The 25762-nt window shown below is 40.1% G+C and overlaps 1 protein-coding gene across 3 annotated transcripts in view; it reads left to right on the forward strand.

Annotated features, from left to right (window-relative positions):
* The first annotated feature begins 2224 nt into the window (after nucleotides 1–2224).
* LRGUK (leucine rich repeats and guanylate kinase domain containing) overlaps nucleotides 2225–25762 on the forward strand; it is a 49896-nt gene continuing 26358 nt past the window's right edge. For all 3 annotated transcript variants that reach the window (XR_014696528.1, XM_084531145.1, XM_084531146.1), the window contains exons 1-11: nucleotides 2225–2467; nucleotides 3591–3698; nucleotides 4378–4459; nucleotides 5508–5608; nucleotides 6407–6488; nucleotides 9835–9959; nucleotides 12967–13110; nucleotides 15911–15991; nucleotides 18372–18458; nucleotides 19977–20083; nucleotides 24269–24388. Coding sequence is in view for 2 of the 3 variants with exons in the window: in XM_084531145.1 (XP_084387271.1) it covers nucleotides 2291–2467; nucleotides 3591–3698; nucleotides 4378–4459; nucleotides 5508–5608; nucleotides 6407–6488; nucleotides 9835–9959; nucleotides 12967–13110; nucleotides 15911–15991; nucleotides 18372–18458; nucleotides 19977–20083; nucleotides 24269–24388 (1214 nt within the window). In the remaining variant the exon portion in view is untranslated. The remainder of the gene's footprint in view (nucleotides 2468–3590; nucleotides 3699–4377; nucleotides 4460–5507; nucleotides 5609–6406; nucleotides 6489–9834; nucleotides 9960–12966; nucleotides 13111–15910; nucleotides 15992–18371; nucleotides 18459–19976; nucleotides 20084–24268; nucleotides 24389–25762) is intronic.

Here is a 25762-nt window from a genome sequence, read left to right on the forward strand (position 1 = left end):
CGGGGGAACAAAGAGGTTTTTGGAGTGAGGCATTGCATGCACGTGCATGCAGAGGGACTTAAGCCCAGCCACAGCCAAATGCTACCACTGTGCTGCAGTGGTGGTCTTGGTTGTGCCACACATCCCCTGCACCCCACAAACCAGGGTGTTTCTGCTGCTGTAGGTGTTTCTGGCTGCATTAGTGACCCGGCTCGGCGGGTAGTGTGCTCCTCTTTGTGTGGTTGCTGGATGTCAGCCAGCCAAAGTTGTCATCTAGAGTAACTCAGCTGGGTTAAAAGTGTCCCACTTCCCTCAGGGTTGACCCAGGTGCCCTCTGTTTTTAAAACATTGCAGGCAGGGTACAAAAACCCTCATGCCAGTTGAAAGAGATGGCAGGACCGTCCTGTTTCATTGCAGTAGTGCTTTACACCCAGGAAGCTGTTCAGAAAATGTTTGTGCATTATAAGGCTCCATGTACAAAGTGGTGTTTTTCAGGTTTGCAGTGAGCAGCTCTTTGTACAGCCTCAGCGTTTGCTGTCTGTGTTGGCTGACCATAAAATCATTAAGGTTGGAAAAGCCCTTCAAGATCATCTGGTCCAACCATCACCCTACTACCAATGTCACCCACTAAACCATGTCCCTAAGCACCAGGTCCTGATGGTGTTCCTGTGCTTGTTGGATAGGGATGGCAGCAGGCAGCCAGGTCACAGTGGCTTGCCAAATAGGATTCTGTCCTCCTAGGATACAATAGGGTGGGATGGGATGGGATGGGATGGGATGGGATGGGATGGGATGGGATGGGATGGGATGGGATGGGATGGGATGGGATGGGATAGTTCAGCTGGAAGGGACCTTCAAAGATCACCAATTTCAACTGCCTGACCACTTCAGGGCTAACCGAAAATTAAATAATATTAATGAGGGCATTACCCAAATGCCTCTTGAACACTGACAGGCATGGGGCATCAGCTGCCCCTCCAGGAAGCCTGTTCCAGTGTTTGACCACCTTCACTGTGGTCAAACATCTCCGGCTGCTCTACTCAAGCAGCTCCTGCTCGTCTTTGAAACTCCAGTGATTCCAAAATTGTTCTCCTAGGTCACAACAAACCCAAAAGGCACCCAAAACAATGTATATTCCTGGTTAGAACCCATCATTCCCTGTCAGAATTTTCCCTTTTCATGGTCTCTCCACCTTTGCTGCCCTCCCCTGAGCACAGTCCTAGCCATGCCCCATCTGGAAAGGAGCCATTTTAGGGCAGTTGCCGTGCCCAGAGGGCTCTGGGAGGAGGCACAAGGCGCTTAGTGGAAAAGGAGTAAATCTCATTAAGGGTTTTAACATTTATGGCCAGTGAGATAATGAAGGAAGGTAATTTGGGGTAGCTTTATTGCAGTTATCATAATGTTTCCCTGAAGCACGGAGATAAAAGTCAGTGGATGGTGTCCATAAGGAGTTTTTATGTCCTCTCTTTTTTTTCCTTTTTTTTTTTTTTTCTTCTTTTTAAAGCAAGAACTGGTGCAATCAAAGATGGGTGTCCTTTGATGAACACAGGTGGAGAAGGCAATGATGTGACACCAAAATACAAAATTACAAGGCTCTCAAGGCTCAGCTGGCTGTCATGACCCACATTAGAGACCCACTGCAATCAGCAGGAATCTGCAGTCTCCAACATTAAATTGTTTTGCCACGAGGAGCTGTGCTTTCCTCGTGTTTATCTCACAGCAACCTATATTTGCTGACATCCTGATGGATTTCTCTTTCTCTCCTCCTTTTCTTTATGGGTTTACTTCATCATTTTACCCCGTTTTGCAGCATAAAAACACGCAGTAGATGACAGATTAGGAACTGAGGAGGAATGAAATGGGAAAACAAGTAACTTTTTTATTTGAAGTTGGAGTCAGAAACACAGTAGCCACATCTAAACATGCCACATCTAAACACTCTATTATATATTCTTGTTATAACACATTGAGCCAAGCTGCCATCTCAACGAAGGACAGAGAGGGACTGGGGCTGTGTGAGGAGGGCTGAGGGGAGTGCCTGTGAGGCGGACTACAACTCCCATCATGCCCCGCAGCCTGGGTAATAGGGCGAGGCAGGCGCAGAGGACTACAACTCCCAGCGTGCACCGCAGCACGAGCCGCTTTCTCATTGGCTGGCTCCCGGAGGCGGGAACGGCCCTTCTCCCGTCTCCTTGGCAACGGGCGAGCAAACAAGATGGCGGCGGCCGGGGCCTGGGGGTGACGGGGCGGGCTGGGGGGCGAGGCGCTGCTCACGGAGCCTCCTCTGCCTCCCCCGTCCTTCTCTCAGCTCATGGTGGGGGACGAGGAGAAGCGGGGAGAGGACGGCCCCGGGGAGCTGCCTCTTTCCTCTCAGGAGCCCTCCCACCCCTCAAAGGGGGTCCCCGAGGGGCCCGGCCTGCTGCAGCGCAGCTCCCCTCACAGGGAGGAGGATGAGGACGATGAGGAAGAGGAGTCGCGGCCCGCAGAGGTTCTGCTCGGCGCTCTGAAGCTATTTGGGGAAGGGTGTGCGCACGGGGGGGGGTGTTCTTCCCCTCCCTCATCGCTCAGTGTAGTTCGGGAGAAGAGGGGGAGGTAATGGGGGCACAAGGTAACGATTTCTCACCTCCCCAGAAAGTGAGTTTGGTGTTTTTGTCACTTTTGCCTTTTCTTTAAGGGTCCCTTCAATCCCATCTATGTCCAGAATAGTTCTGGATTGCCTTATTCTTCTCCCTATCCTATAAAGACTAAGGGTAAACTGACACATGCACCACCAAATTCACCCCCTTTCCTTTGTATATGCTCAGCCCTGAGGTTCAATAAGCCGCAGGTGAATTTGTTTTACCTTCTCTACTGGGCTCTAAAGTGTCCACTGCCACAGCATTATCACCTCATATTTTTACCTAGTGGAGCTATCTCTGTGGTCTCCATTGCTGTAATATGGAAGTGTTATAATTTAGATGATTACCATTTGAAACATTATTTATCCTGGTCCCTAGATTAGCAATTGTACTGTGACTTCTCCCGGCTCCTAGAAATTTCACAAGCCATTGGTTTATTTTCTCATTAAATCTACACAGTGGTTCATTAGTGCCATCTGTCAAGGTAGCCTCTTTGGCAAAGACTGCTCGGTGAAGCGCTAGCTGCTCGTGCTGAACAAATTTAAAGGGCCTCCAATAACGTAGGTGTTGGGCTACAACGCTGGGGTTGTGCTGGTGCTGATTTGCTGAGATGTTAACATCCATAATCAACGTGAGTTTCACAGCTCAGCATCTCTGAGAGCAGGTCCTGCTTAACGCTGTGCACGTAAACCAGGAGGTTAAAAAAATACCGATGAAAAACGTTGAAAAGGTTGACTGCGAGCGTTTTTCAGTGTCTAGAGGTAGTACGTAACGTGTTTCTATTTATCAGTTTTGAGGGCTCTATTCATCATTCTTCCTAATGTGTAGTGCCTTAACAAGGCGATGGAGCACTGAAAGCAGCACTTGATTGAGGTCTTCTATTAAACTCTGTTCCCAGTTGCATCCCAAGCAGCTCCTAGATTCTATAAAGTGGAGTTTTATTTCAAAAAATCACCTCTAAATCCATTTCTCTCCCTTCCTGGTATGTTACAGGATCAGCTGGAAGGAGTGCTGGATGAAGACACTGTGGCTGAGGGTCTCCACAAGCTGGGGCGCTCAGCCTCTGGTACTGAATACGTTTATCTGAATTTGTCCCTTTCAGTAAGTATAAGCAAAGAACATCATTGTAAAGTGGTTTTCTGCTCAAAGATTTATTCCTTGTAACTACAAATAGTTGTCCTGGCAAAATAATACTAATAAAATAAATAAATAAATCAGATTTTTGGTCTCTACCTGTTAATGTTGTCTCATGTTTGTGGGACTTTTGACAAGACACAGGGTGGCTCCTGCTGACAGCTGCTCTATCAATACTGTTTTTTTTTTTCACTTTATAGCAGTAGTAAGATTTTTCCATACCAAATCTTTAGGTTTGGGTATATTCCTGCTTTAGTCAGCTAGGGGAAAAAAAGAGGAACATGCTAAACATCTAAGAATGCTGCATTCAGTGTCTTCTGGTCAGAAAGTTAAAACAGTTGTGTCTTCTTAAATAGTTCTTGCTGCAGGGCTCTTTTCCTGGAGCCCTGATTTTCTGGCATTTTTCCTGGCTCCAGCTATCGCTCATGGTTGTGTTTTCAAGTCTTTTGACATCATTTGCATTCATGGCTGGTCTACAGGTCTAACATAACTTTCAGTCTATGTCATCCAGCTCTGACGGATCCAGCTGGAGGGACCTTGTGGCACCTCTTCAACGTTTCTATATCATGCATCTCCCAGGAGATCTGGGAGAGCAGGGTGAGGTATTACAGCAAGTTATTAAAGTCTCTTTGCATTATTTTTCCAGGGTCGTGAGTTGAGTGACATTAACATTCTCTCCAGATACGTTCACCTACAGAAGTTGGAACTTTCATATAATAAAATTAATGGTATGTAGTAGATACAGTAGTAAACTCTTGAGTTGTGAAATCATTTAAGATGAGGAATGCAGCGTACCATGCAGGCTTAATATCACAAAGCCTGGTCTACGATTTAATGGGATAACTACTCTGGCTCTACAGACTGAGGCAATGGCTAGATCTTCTTGAGAATGATGCACGGACTGTTCAGACAGCTGCACCAGCATATGCTGATCAGCAGGAACATGGATACTGTTGTCCAGTTTATTATCCAAAACTGAAATGCAAGCAAGCATGTCAATACAAGATTAAGGTTGGGAACATGGAAATGTCATAATATGTAAAATTATGGCTGGTACAGTTTTGCAAGCCCTGAGCTTTCCTTCCCAAAAGTTTTCCATTAATGGCAAAATTGTACTCTGAGTTTAGAAAAGTAGCTAGTGGAGACTGCAGTTAAATCCATCCTTTTCTACTCCTTTCCTCTCCCTTGTACCTCCAACTCTTTTTATTTATTTATTTATTTTAATTTAACTTGATAAGGAATGAGCTGTGGTGGCAGCCTGTTAAGTTATTCCTTTCAAGTTCATTTTGCTTGAGGTGTGTGAGTCTGGTCATAGCAGCACTTCTGTAAGGCATCACATCTCCGTGCTCATTTTATTAACAGTTTGTCTGTGAGGGGTAGGTCTGAATTGAGCAGGGATTTTTCCTAACAACTAGTTGTTTAGTCTTCAGTAGTGACTCAAATACTTTTCTCCTGTAATTAATAAGTTAGAATGCAGATAGTATCTGTGTCACTTTATAAAGAACTAGAGTATACAACTAAATAGACAAATCAGTTTACATAATGGAAATTTAATGTAGGATTTGAGTGTTTATTCTTCATGTTTTAGTAACCATCTTTCTTCTAGTACAGGGTAATGATATACCTCACTTCTGCATTTCAAACACTGCTTTCTAAATGTGTAATCACAAGTTGATTTCTGATTGCTTTTTGCCATAATTATCGCATCTTGACATGATGATCTCTGCATTTACCCATGCATTCATGTAAAGGATTTGGCATTTGTTTTGTTCTTAGATCTTTCTTGTATCAGTCAGATGCCTTACTTACTACAACTGAATGCTTCCAACAATGACTTGACCACATATTTTGGTTTTAAGCCACCAAAAAATCTCAAGGTAAGTTGTAAAAAATAAAATAAAAAAATATGCTATAGGTTTAAATTCAAAATGTTTTTTTTAAATCAAACTTAGATGTTGTATTTGGATATGTGGAAAAGCCAAGTTGTAACCTTTCTTTTTTTTTTCTTCATTGTTTCTTTCTTTGACATTTTAGTACCTTTTCCAAATGTTTAGGTATTTTCATTATTTATTTTTTTCTTGTTATTTATTATTATTTTTATTTCAGTCTTTTATTTTCTTTCACATTCTGAATCCCAGCATGCCCTGGGAAGGTGCATTGTGCAGCTGACTGTTCTAGGCAGGGCTACTCTTAGCCAGAGTTTTTTCCTTGCTTGCCAAATTCATCAGACTTCTAGTGGGATCAGTTCCTGCCTTTCAAACTGACTGGTGCCAATTGCTAACGTGAAACATGTACTTAAAGTGTAGCTTTATGCTATTCTTCCCCTCGCTGTTGTTTTTTTGTAGCCCACTTTGGTTTATAAAGAGCAGGATGTTATTTTGAAATACAGCCTTTGTATATTCCTGTCTTCTCCATCATTTTTTAATATGTACACATAACTGCAGGACCATTAATAGTAATGTTTTTGAAAGATAGCACAGTTTTGGAAATTCCCAAAATTTGAATTCTCTGTGTCAGAAAAAAAAGCCTTTCTGTTTACTTTCCAACATTAATATTAATGTTCCTCTTACTTCCACACCCTTGATCACAAGTCTAATGTGACAGCCATTTAGTTTCACAAGACAGCTGTAAGTGCTGAAGAAAAAAAGTTACTTTCTGTCTCCTTTTCTCCTCAGGAGGTAGATTTTTCATACAATCAAATACCTAAAATGCAGGATTTGTCAGCCTACCAGGCACTTACCAAACTCTTGCTGGACTGTATCCTTTGTGTAAATTTGAGTGTAAGAAAAGTTGCTTGCTTGTTTTATTGAACAACTTTTTGCTTCAAATAGATACCTGTGTTCTTTGTATTTTTTTTTCTTTATGTCAAGCGTGTCTTGAGAAGTGACTTTAAACATGAGGATGAAACTGATCTCAATTTCCTTGAGCATGCATGGTGTTAAAGGTGCTCATGTATATATGTAAGGTCTTAACTTGCCAAAAGAACACAGAAAACCCTCTGCTTTGGTGGGTCATGTAAAACTGAGAATGTGACGTGTCACACCGTCTTTGCATAGCAGAGATAATAAATAATCCCAGTATTTTTTTATATAAGAAAGGTTAATAGTAAATCAGCTTGGAACACTAAGCTCCCTTAAATGAGAAAGGTGCATGTTGTTTAATTTTAGACACAGGTAATTACTGAAGGCCTAAAGAGGCTTGGTGGAGGACAAGGCTGTTTAACAACAGTGAAGAGAATCTAGGTGAGGGGAAACTTGAGTTTCTTGCACACACACAGAGGGATGGTGCTATGCTGCACACCTTCCACACAGTCACCACAAGACCTATTTTTTGGGGTTAGAAGTGCTGTTCTGACAGAAATCAGATAAGTGCGAACGTGCAGATGAAGTTTCTTCATCGCCTCTTTTTCTAAGGCTGTCCACAGTGCTCTTAGTCTGCCTGCCTTTAGATTTCCTATGCTTTTCTGAAAGGTCTTCGGCAGCTTCACGTTGATGTGCTGCCTTACTTACAATTGCTTCCTGAAGGCTTGCGACCCTTCTCTCTTTGCTTCATAAATTGCATCTTGATTTTCTGCTCTCTGAAAAGGAGAAGACAGCAGGCTGTTGCAGTTTTTTTTTGTCTCTTGTTCTTGAAGTAGCCCATTACCAAACGATATTAATACAATGCCTTTTTCATGTAGGAGCAGATAAAGCATTTGCAGGGTGTCCAGGTTACATTATTCACACGCTTTAAAAGGTGTGCAGGTGACGTGATTCTTGTCAGGAAATGGCACTGAGACACTATTCCTTTGCAATTCTAATTTTCTGTCTCGGAGCAAAAAGCATATGACAAAATGAAAAAGAAAAAAAGGATCAGAGATTTGTATTGTGGATCGGAATCTGTATTTCTTCACTTGGTTTGAATGCAGCAGTGTGCTGCCTTCAATTTCTTCATTTGCACCGATGCCAATGTAATGGGGAGAAAAACTGTTTCACTCATACAATTGCAATGGGACCCTCTGAAACAGACAAAAAAAAAAAAGTGCAGAATTTAGGACAGTAAAGTGGCACTGTTCCTAACCCATGTCAAGCGCTCCTCACGGAAGACATGGCAGACAAAACAAGCTGTTCTTTGTAATCCATAAATAAAAAAATAAATATCACGCACTAGTGGCAATGTTTGGCATGTATTTCCTCATTTACAGTAACTAAGCATTTCTTACCATATTTAAATTAATTACAATGCAGATGGTAAGGTCATTGCAACTTTCTTTCTGACAGGTGCTCGTACAAGCACACCTGACAAGATTATAAATGAGTTTTCAAGGAGGTAGCTGCCCAAACCAGAGAGGGAGACAGCTTGGGCAATAATAGCTTACAAGGCATTATAGCGGGCTGTTAGAAGAATAAAACTGATTATATTCGTTCTTAGTGCCGGGCAATTTGCTGCCTCATATTGATGCTTGTGGCTTAAAGCTCTTTGTCTCAAAACAGGCTGGTGCTTGTGTTTACTGGCAGTACATGATTTGTTGATCTCATTCATACTGACCCAAATTCATTGCTCACCCAATTTTTTCCTCCTCAGTTGAAAGAGGAGCAGTCCCATTCTGCATGCAGATCGATGAATATCTGTCAACTATCAACGCCTGTGGATGGCTTTGGTTTCTTTCCTAAATGTCGGAGACAGCCTGGAGTGAGGTCCTTTGAAAAGATGAATCTGTGCTTACCAGCTCATTTCTCCACCTCTCCTTTCACATCTCAGCTTGTGAGTGTGGAACATAGAGGAAGAGTATAATTAAGTTCCCATGTAAGAAGACAGTTAGGAAAAAAAAAAAGAGTTAGGTCACAGTTATTAAAGAGGATTATATTGGCCCTGACTAAGCTTACATTTCATTTAGATTTCCGATATCATTCAGACTGAAGGAAGAAAATCCAGATAACTTGTCCACTGCCTGATAAGAAACATGAATGAGAACTCGTCCCTTTTGCAGGCAGAGTTCATTATCTCAAGTCAATTAAAAATGTTTTCTTCTGTGATCGCCTAAAGGCATTTCTCTGTCCCCTGCATGCTCTGGCTATTTTTCTCAGTTATATTTCTTGTTGTTTTTATATAACTAGTTCAGTTTTGGACTTTTACAATAGGAGTACAGTTCTTTTTGCCTAACTTCAGTCACCAAACAATTAAGTGCATGATTTGAGTTGTCTGAGTTCAGAAGGATGTACAGCTGCCTCTGCAGTTCATCCTGTTCTAAGAGCAATCCGAGATTGTTGTCAAAGGAAATATGTTTTTTTTTTTGTTTCTGTTTTTTGCTTGTTTGTTTGTTTTTGTGTGTTTTGTTTTTTTAAGTAATCTGAAAAATTAAAGCTGACCGTGTTAAAGGTGACTTTGAGAGGAACCCTACTGACCTTTACTACTGCTTTTGATTCTATTGTTAATTTAAAACACATTTTCCCCTTTCAGTACAGGCAGCCAGTGTAGCACCAGTGTAACTTAGCATGAAATAGCCCAACCAAGTACAAGCATCCATTATTACTTGGATAATTTGTGTATGATGGTTGGATTTCAAAGTGAGTTTGGAGCCATACTGAGCTAAGTAGTCTGCAAACTTAAAAAAGCCAAGCCCTCCTCTGATGGCTCTCCCATCTGCCTGTATTCTACAGCTGGCTTACAAGGACTGGTGCCCAGTTGAAGGGTCAAAGGTGTAAGGCCCTTTTGTTTTACCTGCACATGAGCATCTGATGAGAAGAACGGTGATTTGCAGTGTGGCTTCACAAGATGCTGACAGAAGTTCCTTCCCCCCATCATGCTAGGCTGTGCTACAAACCAGGTCACAGAAACTGAGCTGGAAGACCCACCAAAAAGGAGGGGAGGATATTTCTGGCTGGATCAGTGAAGTCACTTACCCTGCAGCCCCACAGGAAGCTGTGTCATGCAGACAAGGAGGCAGTGTGCTTCAGAGTAGGGCCGGGTGTGAGCAGCTGGAATCTGAAATGCTTTAGCATGAAGCATTCGATGTCCAGCTCCCCATACTGTGAACTTCAGCCCCACTATCTAACTAGCTGCTAACTCATGTAAAGATTGTTGCATCCAGTTCTTTTCCTTGAATTCCAAACCCTCTGTATAGTTAACAACATAGCGGAGATAAAAGGACTGGAGAAGTGTCATAGCCTGACTCATCTTAGTTTGTCACACAACAGACTCACTGCAATCGGTGGCCTGGAGAATTTACCTCTCAAAATACTCAATCTGGTAAGAAAATATTTCTTGTTGTTTTCCTGTCAGTCTTCTATCAATATATTAATGCCTTAATAAATGTGAAGGTAATAACATAACAAATTTTGAAAGATGTGTAATGTGGGACACACTTTTTTGTTAATACAGAATTAAGGGATGATATGGGTTAGGATGGAGCACTGAGGGTCATCTGATATCTAGGGTGCATCTGTTGACATACAACATTTCTAGGGTGTATTTCTAGATTTTTAGTGGCAGTTACCTCATCTGGCTTCAGATTTTTTTTAGCGTAGACCATGGCATTTGAGCTCATTCTCTGCCACCTCATAAGTCAGTGGAGAGAAGTGGATACTTAGGGTACTCCACTATTCTGATCCAACTGCTGACATCAACATTAACACAAGATGCATCAGGCCTTGGAAGTGGCTGTTTCTCTCAGTTATGAAGATTGCTGAGGATAACTAGCCCAGTACAGATGTCTATTTATCAATGCCTACACTTGTTTGTGTGCATCTTGCTCTTTTACAGGCCTTGGGAAGGCATTTATCAGTGTTCCTCAGTTCCATGTTAGTAAAACATCCCTAATAATACCAACCCTTTCTTCTAAATCATTTCAAGTGACTTTATAGGAAGGGCTATCAGTATAGAGGTTGCAGAGTACTACAGGCAAGAACTATTTTTAATGCTGTTGAGTTGCCATAAAAATACAAGTCTACATCTCAATAGGTTTCACTTTATAACAGCAATTTAAAAATATTTAAGTGGAGTTTGAAGCTGAGGGTGAAAAAGCTATACATAAAAATACGTTCATATTTGCTACATTAGTGTTAAGCACCTACATAAATATTTTAGGTAAAGTGAATGAATCTCTTATTCAAGAATAGAAATGTTCTTTTTCAGTCCTTTTAAAATTTTAAAGATTTTTTTTCTGTGCTGTAGTAATTGGTGTAGAAGGGCATAAGTAAAGGCTGTGCCCGTCAATGCCCGATTGTCCCTTGTAGTTCTTACCACTTCGATATTCTGTAAAGCTATTCACATTTAAAAGTGGGCAGTAGTATGTTTTAAATAATACATTCCAAAAGTGTTCAGCAGCATATTTTTAATACTTTTATATTTCAGCTTCCTAATGACTTCAGTGGGAATAAAACTGATTTATTTTTTTTTTATTTTATTTTTGATGGATAAGATTAACTCAGATTCAGGCAAGATTTTGCCTGAAAGTTCTGAAATGAAGAGTATAAGAATCTAAGCTGCCGGGAAGATCTGTTCTCTAAATACTTCCTTCAGTAGAACTAAAGGAACCCACTTAACCATTGTGCTCCTTGATTTCCTCATCTGTTAACAGGCCTAATAATAATTCTGTTAGTAATGGTTATCTGCTTTGTAAAATGCTTTGGAGATCGTGTTAACAGCTAAGGCTTATTAATATGAACATGTTCTTCAGTTTTGGTTCTTACATGCTGATATGATTATTTATCCAACTGCTTGTCTTTTTTAATTAGCAAAGTAGATAGTCATGTGGAAATTATGTAAATAGACAGATTTTAGCATAGCGTTTTCTTTTACTAATTAGAATAAGATGCAGTTCCTCTTTTTCATGGGAGCAGTCATCCCCCTCTCCTCCCATTGATTCAGCTTTCCTTTCTATTTTCCCTTGAGGTTTCTAGGTTGAAAAAGTAGTAAAGGTCTGAAGTTTGGAAGAAAGACTTCAGAAACTGTAAATACTGCCTAGCTATACCAAAAAGCCTCTATTCTGCTTGTGTTTGCAAAAAATAACAAGTGCAGCTTTAATGAACTGGACTCTTAGGAATTTTATGCTTAGCAAAACAGGGTCTCTGCACAAATCCCTTTTGTTCACAAAATTTTGTGTACCTCTTGCATAGCATTTTGCAACTAGAGCTCTGAGCTGTATCTTATTAAAGAGGTGTAACGAAGTACAGGAAGGGAAGAGAAAGCTTCCATGCTATTAATAACCTAATTAAACATTTAAAAGTCAGGAAAAATGTCAAGGACAGACAACTGGATTAACATTAGAGTCAGCTGGCTTATTTATTTCAATAGTTCCTAAATATTTATTAATAGAATATGAGGCTTTGAAGCTTTCAGCACAAGGTGATGCTGATGGAAAAATATAAAACTTGCAAGGTTATTCGGAGAGAATCATGTTGAGAGGCCATCTGGGTACATGTGGCCAATGGGACAAAGATGAGTACAGAACCTAGCATGCTATAACTATTTGGACTTCATAGCAGGAACGAGTAAATGATTTGTGAGGCCCTGAGAAATGAAGCCATCTGGTGTCCAGTGATTAATGTAGGCCTTCTATCTTGTACCTTGTTTGGAAGGAATGTAAAACAATAATAGTCAGTTATGAATTCTCAAAGGCTTGGTCATTTCTCTTGTTAGAGTCTAGATGAACTTGCAGTAGAGATGGTGTTTTTCTGGAATATTTCTGTGCATGCCATCACCAAATGTAAATAGTCTGCCTTCATTTATTATGTATTAATGAACTTGTGTATCCTAGAGGTATTTTATAGAGTGCCTGCAGTCCAAAGAAGACTACTGTATTGTTCTACCTTCATATTTTCATTATTTATTCTGTAATCATAAGTGTAAATATAACCATCATTACAGAGGGAAATTGTATGCATGTATGTATATGTATTCTATATTTTTATGTGCATATCTATTTCCTAAATTTTGAGTTTGATATTGGCAAGAGTATCCTTTAGCCAGTGTCAGCTTTAAATGAATGCTCAAGCTCTTTTTATTGATGTTGTCTCTTGCTGTTTGTTATTCAAGGTAAGTTGAAGGTAAGTTAGTCCGAAGATAGTTGATTCCTTTTTCCTTGAGCAGAATGGAAAGCTGTAGTATGTCATCTCAAGATGAAGATGGGGCTAATGCACATAAGACCTGCTTGTAGTAGGATTCTCCATAATAAACAAACTCATTTCTTCCTCAGAAATGTTGTTTCCAATCTGTAGAACTTTATCAGAATCCACATTCTTTCCTTTATTCTTAGAGCTCTAACCTGCTCGAGAAGATAACTGGGTTGGACAGCTTGAAAGCTCTACGGAAGCTGGACCTTTCTAACAATAAAATAACCAGTCTAGAAGGCTTGGAGGAGCATGATCTGCTAGAGGTGATCGATCTAGAGAATAACCAGGTAACAATCTTATTACTGATCTCAACTTCTTCTGAGAATGCATCCCTTTTTCCTTTTTTTTCCCTAAAACCTTATCCCTTGAAGACTTAAAGAAAAAATCTTACACTGAGAGCCATGAATATTAGGAAAGGTGACATTTTTTCCTTTGGTGCTTCACTCCAGCACTGTTTCACGTGTTGATTTATAGTGTATTCCTCAGGCCTTATTTAATATCTCTAGACGGGATTATCTTTATGTAAGTAGCACTTCGGTAATATTTAGAGCTCACATATGTAAAGAACTAACAGTACTCCCTTGAGTGGATATGATAGGGATGAGTATGTGGCTTTTTCAGCTTGATTATTCTTGAGGATCTTTACTTACATCACAGCTTTTCTACTGCCAGGCCTCAGGAGGGTATGCTAATATCTCTCAGCCCAATTTTATGACCACAGATTCTTCTGAGCTCTCAGCTGGAAAGTTTCTGTAAGGCGGAACGGTGTGTACTCTATTATAAAAGTGGCTTTTGTTATGCAGCAGAGTTTTCACTGGAATTACAATGACACAATCCAACTCATTTGTATTTGAGTTTTGAAACCCCAGCCATATGTACCTAATCCTTTTGATATTGAGCTTCCAGAGTCTCTCACTGAAAAGACTGTCAATTCATGAATCATTTTGACATCAAAGAAAGATCTGCATGAGGAAAAAAAAATCGAAGAAAATAAGAAATAACAATATAAACCAGGAATTGAACATTTTCTGTCATTTTTCCCCATTTGCAAGATAAGTTTACAGGAGTTAATACAATACGCTCTGAATTCTTTTTCTCTCAGTGCGTTCAGGTTGACATTTAAAGGCACATCGATGTTTAAAATTGCACAAGACAGGAAACTAACTAATGGCGTGGTTGTTATTAGCATTAATAACACCACTTCCATCACCTCTTATAGTTTCCACCGTTCCTTGCGGCACGCCAAAGCTATTAATTTTGCCTCATCAAATTTTACCTCTGTTAATGATGTTATTGAAACCGTTTAATGAGTCACAATTTTTGAACATTTCTTTCTGCAGAATAATTTAAAGAGAATATTGGCACAATTGCTTAAGCCTCAATTTTCATCTGTCTGAAATAGCTGCATTAAGCCTGTCATTGGAACTCATTGTTCCCGTGTAAAGTTAGGTTGCTCTGCCCGCGTCAGCGGTGGGAGTAAGATGCCAGCTACTCGGTGTCTCTGGAGAGCTGGGTGGATGTGGTATTCTGCAGGTCAGAAGGGCCTGGGAGCAAACACAGGACAGAACGCTCAAATTTTTCTTCTCTCCTGCATGCACAAGGTAGAATTGTCCCTCAGCCTGGCACCATCCCACCTGCTGTCTGTGCTGGGCCAATGTGCTGTTTATTTTTCCTTTTTAGCTGCTAGTAAGGGGCAAGATGCCTATTATCTAGGCAGTGCTATGTATGCTGTGACCCACCAAAAATACCCAAAACACAAAAGTTCTAGGACTAAAACTACATTGCTAAAGCAAACACAGTCTCAGTGATGAATTAAAAATGTCTGAATTCAAAAAGTGTATGTTTTTTGACCCCTGCATAAAGAGAGAAGCTAAATGTTATTGCAGGTCCTGATGTAAAAGGTTTATTGAACTCTGTTGGAGCTTTTTGTGTAGGGAAGTAATTTTCAGAGTTGTAATAATCTGAATTGTTTCAGCTCACCACCATCCAGAATGATCTCACGTGCTTGATTTCTTTCAAAAATTGGCACAATGGGTTTATCTGCAGAATGTATCTCTCACATATCTATTCGGTGATTTTCAAGTATGGACTGTTAGTGTTCAATGACTTTACTAGGAAATCCACCCAAATGACACTTAACCTGGTCAAAATTGTTCAGCAACAGGCTTGTTATCTCAAAAATAATATTGTCTAGGCTATCGTTAAGGTTTATGTTCCTAGACACCTTACATAAGCTGACTAGAAGTTAGGGGTGGTTCAGTCTTTCAAACAGGCACCTTTACAAGGCAATTCATCCCAGCCTAGCATGGCTCAGATGGTCTCTGGAACTGTCTCTCTGCACTGATTATAAAATCATGGTAAGTGGCTGATCTGGGCTACCTTAGAGGTGGCTAAAACGAAGCAACACGACCCATTTTGATCCATTTTGTTTCAATTGCTAGCTGTACAACTATTCACTCAGGGTCTGGTATGAATGCCTCTAGTCTGACTTTGCTTCGGGCACTCAAACTTCAATTAACACACAACTTCTAATAACTCACTGAAGTGGCTGAGTGCAGATATTCTTTGTGCACGAGTCCTTAAGTGGGATGCATTACTCTCTGGACGTAAATAGAGGCAAGGACAACTCTGCTGATGCTTTTCAGTTAAGTGCTGAAAGTTAGGTGGGATGAACTGGAGCTCCAGTGAAAGGAAACTCTTCTTAGAAGGAATTTTTTGCGCTAGTCATGAAGCGCAAATATAACCGCAGAATTGCCTCACTTAAGCACATCAGCCACATAAAAGCTAAATGTGTTATGGCTTGACATTTGAAAGAACTGGAAAAACACAGGTGGTTCGAAATTACTGTCTGTAATATTGCTTCTGCAGCTAACATCCGAGTTGTCTGCCTTTTGTGACTCCAAGTGCCTTATTGAAGGCAGTTAACATGTATACCCATTTTGTGAGTATAATGATATTTTTTTTTATTTCCAGATTTTAAGAACAAGAATCAGAAAACTTCTTTTTTTTTTTTTCTTTTTTTTTCCCCCCGTAGTTATTGTGGATTCTGTTGCTGCTAATTTATGCTCTGTTTCTGTCACTAATTAGATTGCTGAACTGGGTGAACTTGAATATATTCAAGATCTGCCTTTCCTCCGAGTTTTAAATCTTTTAAAAAATCCTGTACAGGTAAGAAAGGAGTAAAGACAAAGAAAAAAATATGAATCTAGAGCTGGTCTTTTGTATCCCACCATAATCCATTTAGCTTCCTTTTGTGTCTCTGAGAGTGATCAGGACATCTAGGAATGGGTATATGAAACAAGGCAAGAATGAAGGATGCTTCCCCTGGCACAGTTACCCACCTTTTTTGGGGAACTTCCTGAACAAATGCTGCATGTGTATCATGTTTAATATCCATGCAGTAAATCCATGAATTTGATTAATCCTGCTTGTGAATCCATTTATACTTTTGTATTCATATTATGCAATTATTTTTATATTTCTTATTATTTTAATTATTATTGTTTGGTAAGAGAACCCTCTTTCATTTGCTTTGAAGGTACGGACTTGTTAGTGGGAAAAGCTCAAAGGAACTTAAGAATAACCATCTAAAAATCATGTGTCTCTGGAATCTGTATCTGCTTTTCTTCTTTAGGATTTACTCAGTTCTCTTTTATGGCTCCCATGTTACTCTTCAACCAATGAATCAAACATCCATTTTATCAATGACAGTGACATTTACACAACATCAGAAATACTGACTGCTAATTTGTCCTGAATAGCCAAAGATGATTCTGTCCTGACTTCTGTAATTTCTAAATTGTCTGAACTTACGGTGGGTTGACCTCAGCTGGCCGCCAGGTGCCCACCAAGCTGCCCTTTCACTCCCCCTCCTCAGCAAGATGGGAATAAAATAAGATGAAAAAGCTCATGGGTCAATATAAGGACAGGGAGATCATTCACCAATTATGATCATGGGCAAAACAAATGTGACTTGGGGAAGATTAACTTATTGCCATTTAAAAAAAAAAAAAATGAGTAAGATACTAAGGAAAAAAAGAGAAAACATCTCCTCTCTGCCTTCTTTCCTGGTTTGACTTCACTCCTGACTCTTCTTTCTCCTCCTCCTACTGAGGAATAGGGAACGGGGGCTTGTGGTTAGTTCATAACATCTTGTCTTTGCTGCTCCTTCGTCCTCTCAGTTTTTGCCCACTCCAGCATGGTGTCCTTTCCATGGGGTGCAGTCCTTCAGGGACAGACTGCTCCAGCAAGGGTCCTGCATGGGACATAGTTTCTTCCAGGAATTTGCTCCAGCACGGGCTCTCCACGAGATGCAGGTCTTTCAGGACACGTAACCTGCTGCAGTGTGGGGTCCCCCATGGGCTTCGGTGTGGGTTTCTGCTCCATGCAGTCCTCCACAGGCTGCTGGGAACCTCTCCCCCAGCACCTGGAGAAGCTCATTCCCCCTCCTTCTTCACTGATCTTGGTGTCTGCAGTGTTTTCTCTCGCATTTCTCTCACTTCTCTCTCATAACTGCTACACAGTGTTTCTTACCCTTTCCTATATATTAGCACAGAGGCATCTTTAGAGTGGCTTCAGTGTTGGCCAGCTCCATTTTGGAGCCAGCTGGAACACTGCCCTGGTCTCTTCTCACAGAAGCCACTCCTGCAGCCCCCTCGCTACCAAAACCTCACCATAAACCCAATACATTTCACCCCTTGCCTCCGTGAAATGTGTATTTAAGAATTATTACTAGAATATGTAATCATCACACAATCTTCACAAACCTCACTCAGAGATACTTCCTGTGTCAGAAGAAAAATGTTAAGGGTTTAACTTCTCCTTCCTGTAACTGCCAGGTTTATGTTGACTTTCTTGAGAATGATCTGTTGTGGTGCACGATGAAATTAGCAGGAAAAAAATGCCTGAAACAGGCTGTCCTGGGCCTCCTCCACAGTCTGAAACCCTTTTTCTGTTTAGGCGACCTCCTCCGAAGCAGATTCTCGTCCCATTCCTTTAAATTACTATTTTAGTAACGTACACAAACATCATCTTAATACTGCCATTTGAATTTCAGTTATCAGTATCAGCTTTTTATTTGCTTTTTAATTATTCTTTTTTATTGCCTCAGACTTAAAAGCATATATCACAATGAATTTATAATGCAAATTCCCTTTTAAATTCCTATAGTTCTTCAAAGGTCAAAAGTATTAGATATAGTTTATTACATAGCCCAGTATAGATAATGTTTTTTTGTTCTCCAGCAGTCTTCCTTGGTGTTCTAGTGTGTATGGTGGTGTGTTTTTTCTTTTTCTTTTTTTTAATTCCCATCCTGACCTTTTGAACAATGTAATTGCAGACTTTTGAACAGCTTTTAGGTTTTGTTGTAGAAGTAATGCTTATGGGGGGAGGGAGAGGTGTTCTTGTACAGTGTATTGACATCCCTCAGGGTAAAAAGCTTTTTATATTGCAATATATTAAGGCCAATTTAACTTTGGCCAATGGAAATTAAATATTAGCCTGATGAAGTTATGCACTTTTATGTCAAAGTGGAAATTTTTTCCTTCAGGAGCAAACAGATTACTGGCTCTCGGTGATATTCATGTTGCCACAATTAACAGAACTGGATCTCAAGAAGATTTCAGTGGAAGAGAAGGTACATAACCATTTCCTTCTGGAATTTTTCTAAATAAAGAATGTAAATACAAAAAAACAATGCATGTAGGTCAGGTTTGTTCACATTTGGGTGTCACAAATCTCCCTTCTTTCAGGCTACAAGACAGACTACAAATTCAGAGGCTTTTGCTTCTAAATCTAGCTGTGTATCTACAGAATTTCTGGAGCATTTGTAGCATGTAAAAATGCAAAACTTAGTAAAAGCTTTGTTTCATAAAGAAATATTTATTTAGCAGCCATTATTGAGCAGTTAGTGAATCTAAAGAGGTAGCTGTGCTCATGAAATACTATGGGGCAACCTCTAGAATACTGTTGTTCTTTTTCAATGCTGTGTACTGCAGAGTGAACTCTGAAAGCTACAATGATGCTTGGTTCCAATTCTACTCCATACAGCTTTCTCAGTCAAATCTTTTTCCCCCCAGAAAAAACTCCTCAGACTGCTTACAGTAACATTCTGTTCTAATAGAAACCATTTCCTCTCGTGCTGTTTTTAGTTATAATTTGGTTGCTCTGTGTAGCATTTGGGAGCCATGCTAGAGTTGTTGGGATTAAAGGTTGTAAATTGGGGCTGGCTATGAAGGAAGTATTCTCAAAAAGTGGCCCTTCAAGGGAATTCATCACTCCTAACTTCAGTTGCATAAGTATCAGGGTTCTTGTTTAGTGCTAGGCTCTTGCTATCTTGAGCACAGAGAATGGATGATATCAGAGAGTAATTTTTCCCTCCTATCCGAGATGCTGATCTTATTCTTTCCTATGTGTCAGTCTGCATTCCTTCCAACAACATTTTGAATCCATTAAATAAATCTTTCTTTTTGGACTGTAAAAGTAAGCCTAGATGACTGATCTAGACGAGCATTAACTTTTGGATGATTAAAGTTATTTCAGAAAATCCTCTCCTCAGGATATTCTAGGAGTGGATAACATTAATAATAAAAATAAATAAATACAGCCCAATAGAGGTCAGTACCCTCAATAGAATTTTAAGAGAATGAATGGGGAGAATCCTTGGAGTTTGAATGCTTTTCCTCCCTGGAAAGACAGAAGTGCATTGTCAGGAGAAAACTGCAGTTTGCTTATGTTATTAATGCCCGTTCCGTTCCTCTTTTAACGAATAAATGAATGGCTTCAGTCCCTAAGGATTTTAGTTTGGCATCTTCCACTAGCATGAAAGGATGCAAATTAATGGATAATTAAAACCTAAGCAGAATTACTTTATATCTTGTGTAGCATCCTGTTTTCTTTCCAGTAAAAGGTTGAATATATTAATGATGGTGAGATACTTCTGGCTGCCTTCCACCCATCTATCAAATTGTGTTTAAATCTCCTGAAAAGATTTATGTAGCAGAGTGCTTACAGACAAGCCAAATATGAAGGCTGACCCTCATAAACATGAGGCCATCGTTACTCATAGTGATCTGAGAAGCATATTACAGCTGGGAACAGTTACATCACTACTTTTCTTCTTTTTTTTTTTTTTGCTCCTAAACTCTTGAAACAGGTTGATGCTGTGAATAAATACGATCCTCCTCCAGAAGTTGTCGCTGCTAACGACCATATGACTCAGATTATGTATGGCATGCTGCAGCCCCAGCGGATCTTTGACAGGTAAACTTACCTCCACTTCACGTCTGCTCCTGAGGGTGGCACTCAAGTAAAGCAGAATGTGTTGTCATATTTAGAGGGACATTTTTCTGTCCCTCTCCCACCTTTAAATTAATCTAATGAAGAGGAGATGTTCCACGGTATTTTTATTTTTTTTAGCAGTCTGGAAATTAGGCAAATCTTGTTTGGTTGAAATTGATTATGAAATGAAGTTAGTCATTCACCTCTGAAGTCTGAGACAGATTGTCCACAACTCTATTTCTTTTAAACAATCTGTTGAAACAGATGGTCATTTGCACCATAAATGAAAGATGGAAAATTTCTATCAATACCCAAAGGCAATTTGAAAGTCTCTTGAGAAAGAAGAGAGCTGTAAAACATTTCTTCCTATCCTGCTTACTCCTCTTCACACTACTGGCATCCCGTTGTGAGCAAAACGGCTTTATTTTGTGGCTTTGGGGCATGTTTTCTATTCATAAGGTGAAATTTCCAAGTTTGTACTTAAGGAAGTCCAGCGACTTCTTGCCTATGGGAGGCGAACATGCTGGCTGCTATTTAAAGCACAGAAGGGAGAGACAAGTCAATGTTCCCTTTCTGACATTGCTGTTGTTGTGGCAGGTGACTTCTCTGTCTCATTTCTCATCTAGAAGACGAAAGTCACCATACTTTGCTGCTCTGCAGATGAGTTATGATGTTTGCTTGGTAAAAGTTTGGGAGGTTCTTTGACACACCGTGATGGAAGATACTGTGACGTATTTGTGGTTTGTAATTATATCAACTACAATGGGCGTTGAGATCAACTTTTGTGCCCAACGGCCTGTCTTAGCACCATTTAGAATGCTTTGGGTTGGAAGGGACCTCAAAGCCCACCCAATTGCACCCCCCTGACATGAACAGGGACACCTCCCAGCAGCCCAGGCTGCCCCCAGACCCATCCAGCCTGGCCTTGGGCACTGCCAGGGATGGGGCAGCCACAGCTCCTCTGGGCAGCCTGCACCAGGGCCTCACCACCCTCATAGAAAAGAATTTCTTCCTTTGAGCTAATCTAAATCTACTTGCCTTCAGTTTAAAGCCATTTCCCCTTGTTCTATCCCTACACCCCCGACACAGAGTCCCTCCCCAGCTCTCCTGCAGCCCCTTCAGGCCCTGGCAGCCCACTGGGAGCTCTCCCTGGAGCCTTCTCCTCTCCAGGCTGAGCACCCTCTGCTCCAGTTCCCTCAGCCCCTCCTCACAGGACTTGTGCTCCAGGCCCTTCACCAGCTTCGTAGCCCTTCCCTGGACACATTCCAGGGCTTCGATATCTTTCTTGTACTGAGGGGCCCAAAACTGAACACATCAGATTCATGATTAAGATTCATGATTTAGCAACTCAATTTAAATTTTTAGAATATCTGTATTGCATGGTTTGTGTTTTTTTTTTTTATGGGCTTGATGATGAAAGATAGATACCATCCCTGTGGCAATGATAGCTTCTAAGAAGGCTCTTCAGCCTTTAAAATAACGCCAAGCAGTTATTGACTGTCTTGCAGGATTGGAGATTTCTTTTTTTCAAAAACTAAAACACAACAGTTTTACCTGAAGGCATGGATTTTTGGCAGTGCAGACACAGCCCCTGTTTAAATATTTGTTTATTGGATTGTGTTTGTGCATCTTCATTGCTGGAAAAAAAAACAATTCTGTGTCTTATCAGTGGTGCTGTGTATACAAACATATAAACACGCAGACCAGTATTTATGGTACTGACCAAAATTGTTAATGATGCCTTGAATGTTTGCCCATGCTCAGCTGGAAAACACACAACACAGTCATTAATGAAATCATCCTAATGATGATGAGTTAGTCTTCTACACTATAAAATGCCTATTGGAACCAGATTGGTATAGTTCATTTGCATCTATCTCAGATGAGATTATAATTAATTCTGTTTAGTAATATTTCCATTAAAAATAAAGACTGAAATCAAAGGAAAAAGTGATATTGTTGCATACCCCAGTCAGAAAACATAAAGTTTCTTAACCGTTTCCTCTCTTTCTGTGCTTTGTGATTCTTTAATTGCATGGCAACACATCACTGCACAATATTATGTAGATTTTACCCCAACTATAAATGCATGTGGCGTTTAAAAAGAGGTTGACTTAGTTATAACTGCTACGTGGGGAGCAGAAATGAAATAACAGTGGGCTCTTCGGTCTATCGGGCAAGCACGTGAAGAGGCTTGGTATCTGGCTATCAAGGATGAATTCATTCAGCGAAAAAATAGGACATGATTGTTAAAAGTTACAGAGGTAATTAAGTAGTGGAAAAATTTACCAGGGGTACCAGAGAATTCTCCACAACGGGAACGTTGTAATTAAAATATGCTCTAACAGAACCCCAGGTATCAGGCCTGAAACAAGAACCAACTTGGGGAAATCCTGTAGCCAGTGCGATGAGGGGGGCTGACTAGACGATGGCAGTAGTCCCTTCTGGCCTTGAAACCTATTAATCTTGCACAGCAGTGTGTTGTTCTACTCACCAAAGTCAAGAAAAGTTGAAAGATGAACATTAAATGAGCCAAGGACTCTTTACCACAATCTGCTTACAAGTTATAGGAAAACCAGAGCTTTTAGGTTATCCTGACAATCAGTAAGCGGTGATGTAATGAGAGGTTGTATTATGTACGTGTTCTCCATGACATAATAAACCCAAGGAATTTGAGGATGTGTTCCTCTGTTCCAGCAATGGGAATTTGTTTAAAAGGGGATTAGAATCCCAAGCATATTGTGCTAATGAGCTTATTGTGCTAATGCTGCCTGTTGTCTTGCAAATGTCACCAATTGGCATAGTAAGAAAAATACCTTCGATCTCCCAATGGTTCTGCTGCTGCCTGGCTTTAAAATAGTCTGGAGAAAGGAACACTGGACCGTGATCCGGATTCATTTTACAGTTTAGTAACAGCACATGTGCACAACCTTCAGCTGGTCAATTTATTAGGTGTGTCTGCTATTTCTTCTGAGAGAATAGCACTTACCTGCTCCATAGGAATTAGGAGACTGAATTGCATTATTATCGTAGTGCTTCTGAAACATCAAGCCCTATTATGTACATATAATCAGGTAGAAAATGGAGTTGTTTTGCTGCACCTAAAATAGGAGTAAAGCCATTACTGTGATTTTTCCCCCATGCTCATATTGGATGATTATCATTATTTCTTACAGAGCTAGGCACTTGTAAGAGAAAAGTTAAAAGAAAGAAAATCTGTTTTCAGGAATTTACGTCCACCTGTTTTAAATAACATTAAATGTACTCTTAGTGCGCAGAGGTGTTTTTCTTCCACTTTAACATTTAAATCCAGTTAAAGCTACTCATTAGTTAAAATTAAGTGGTTTTGAAACAATTCCAACTATTTCTGTCACGTCATCAAGTGGCATGATCTTACAGTCTGGCTGAGATTTAAAAATGAGAATCCAAAGTTGCATTCCATTTTCAGATGCCTCAATTGCTGGACTTTCAGAAGTGCAAAAATGCCATTTATTCTGGTCTTTACAGCTGGAAGTGGAAATTCGGTGATCTAACCATCTGCTCAGCATGGAGAAAATGGAGCCTAAGTGAAGGCTTTGTATTTTTGCAACACTTTGCTTTCTTTCATTGTAGTGTTATTTGTGTTCGGAGGAGTTTAAGGGTCTTAGTGTCTCTCATTATCCTGAATTGAAGAGCTCTTTACAAATTGCCACCTTCATCTGGCAAGGCCGTGGAAGTCAGCAAGATTATATGCAGGAGTGCATAAAGGTGTGTAGGATTGAGTCCAGGTTCATGCCAGGCTTATTATCCTGATCATTAAAATATTACCATCCCCGCAATAGAATTGGAAAACTCTTAAACAAAACCCAGCAATACCGTAACTGCAGAGGGAGCTTTAGAAAAGACTATAAATCAGAGAAGATTATAGTACACATAGCATTATTCCTTTGGCAAAAGAGACCCAGGGGTCTTTAATGTGGTATTTTGTGCTATTTTTGTGTTTGGAACATATCAAACTGAGCACATACTTCTCACAATTTTTGTCTACGCTGCGAACAATGCGAACAGTGTGATAGACAGATGAGATTAGTAGAAATGATGATGAAGCCTCCACAGAGGCTTTATACAAAGTTGCTGAAGACTTTATTTGGACCTGATATAATGGCTCCTTGTTTTCCTTTCTTGTAGCACTCTACCTAGTCTTGATGCTCCCTACCCCATGCTGGTATTAGTAGGACCTCTAGCCTGTGGTAAAAGAGAGCTTACTCATAGGATCTGCAGACAGTTCAATAATTTCTTCAGATTTGGGTAAGTTTACTTCTTAAGGTTAAAAGAACACAGTGATAAAGGCTGAAATTGCTCCTGTTTTTTTCTTTTTTTTTTTTAAAGAAGTTAAAAGTTAAAGACAACCTATAAACGGTTGTTGCTATGCATTTAATCTTTTCCCGGTGCTTGATTGCCTGAAGCCATCAAATACTTTCTTAAAAAGAAAAGCCGTTTAAATTATCGTGTTCTTTTCAAAGGTGAACAGCAAAGAAGCAAACAAAAAGTGTCATTTAGAGCTCCTTTTATTGATCTGCTCTATCTCTGCTCACATATGCCCCTCCACCTAAACATCTGCTTAGATATGTATAGATTTCTCTTAATTTTTGGAATGTGCCTGGGTGTAAACACATTAGCATGCACGTGCACGCTGCATCCTGAAGCTAGGCAAGGAAGCAAGCACAATTGCTGGACCAGTTTATTATCCTGCAAGTAGTGTTATCAAAGTAAATAGCACCTTTCAGACTTCACCACCTGCTGGGAGGACTAATTTTCCCCCTTGGAAAGGCCTGAATTAGGATCCTTGCAGCCTTGGGCTTCCTGGGTATTTAGTGGTGAGAAACCAGCTCTTTCAAGGGAAGATTTTCCCTTTGTGAAACACTCACCTGAGCTGTATGTCTATTTTCAGTACGCGCTAGATAGCAGTGATCTAACTTAGCCAGAATTCTTATCTACCACCTGAAATTAGGTGGTGAAAGCTGTTCCTCGTGTTTTCCCATCCCATTCTCCACAATACCTAACTGTTGTAGGTCCTGCCTATGATGCATGTCTCTGATCTCAAATCCTGTATTCTAATTATTTTGTCTCCCCTCTATTTTCTCTTTTTTTGTTGTTATTTTTTAATAATTACACAATTCTATCCGTTTTTATCATACTTTAACCATGCTTTCATATGTATAATAATATTTACCACATCTTGGACCCCTATTTGTGCGCTCCTATGTACTGAATAAGTCAGTTGCAAGAAAAGCACCATGGGCTTGTGTAATTAGGAGAATAATTCCTCAGAGTTCCTAACATCAGGACCATGACCTACATGTTGATGGGATGTCTCGTAGTAGCCTTCTTCTCTAACCTAATAATCCGCAGTGAAGAAGCCTACATGTCTGCGGTGTACTCAGATTATACCCACATGCAGAATTAAGTCATTACACTGGCAAAACAAAAGGACGTTTTAAGAAAAGATCTGAGAAGCTATGGGACTGGAAAAATATCTTTTTGCCTTTCTTTAAAGATACTACTGTGTTTTGAATGACTAGACGAGAAATTACAAACTAACTGAATGCCAATTGAAATTTTCCAAGCACTGTGTGTGTTTTTTTAGGAGCATTGTTTTTAATACTGTGTATTTTATTTCCT

Source organism: Aythya ferina, assembly GCF_964211825.1.
Source record: "Aythya ferina genome assembly, chromosome: 1".
Classification (NCBI taxonomy): Eukaryota; Metazoa; Chordata; class Aves; order Anseriformes; family Anatidae; genus Aythya; species Aythya ferina.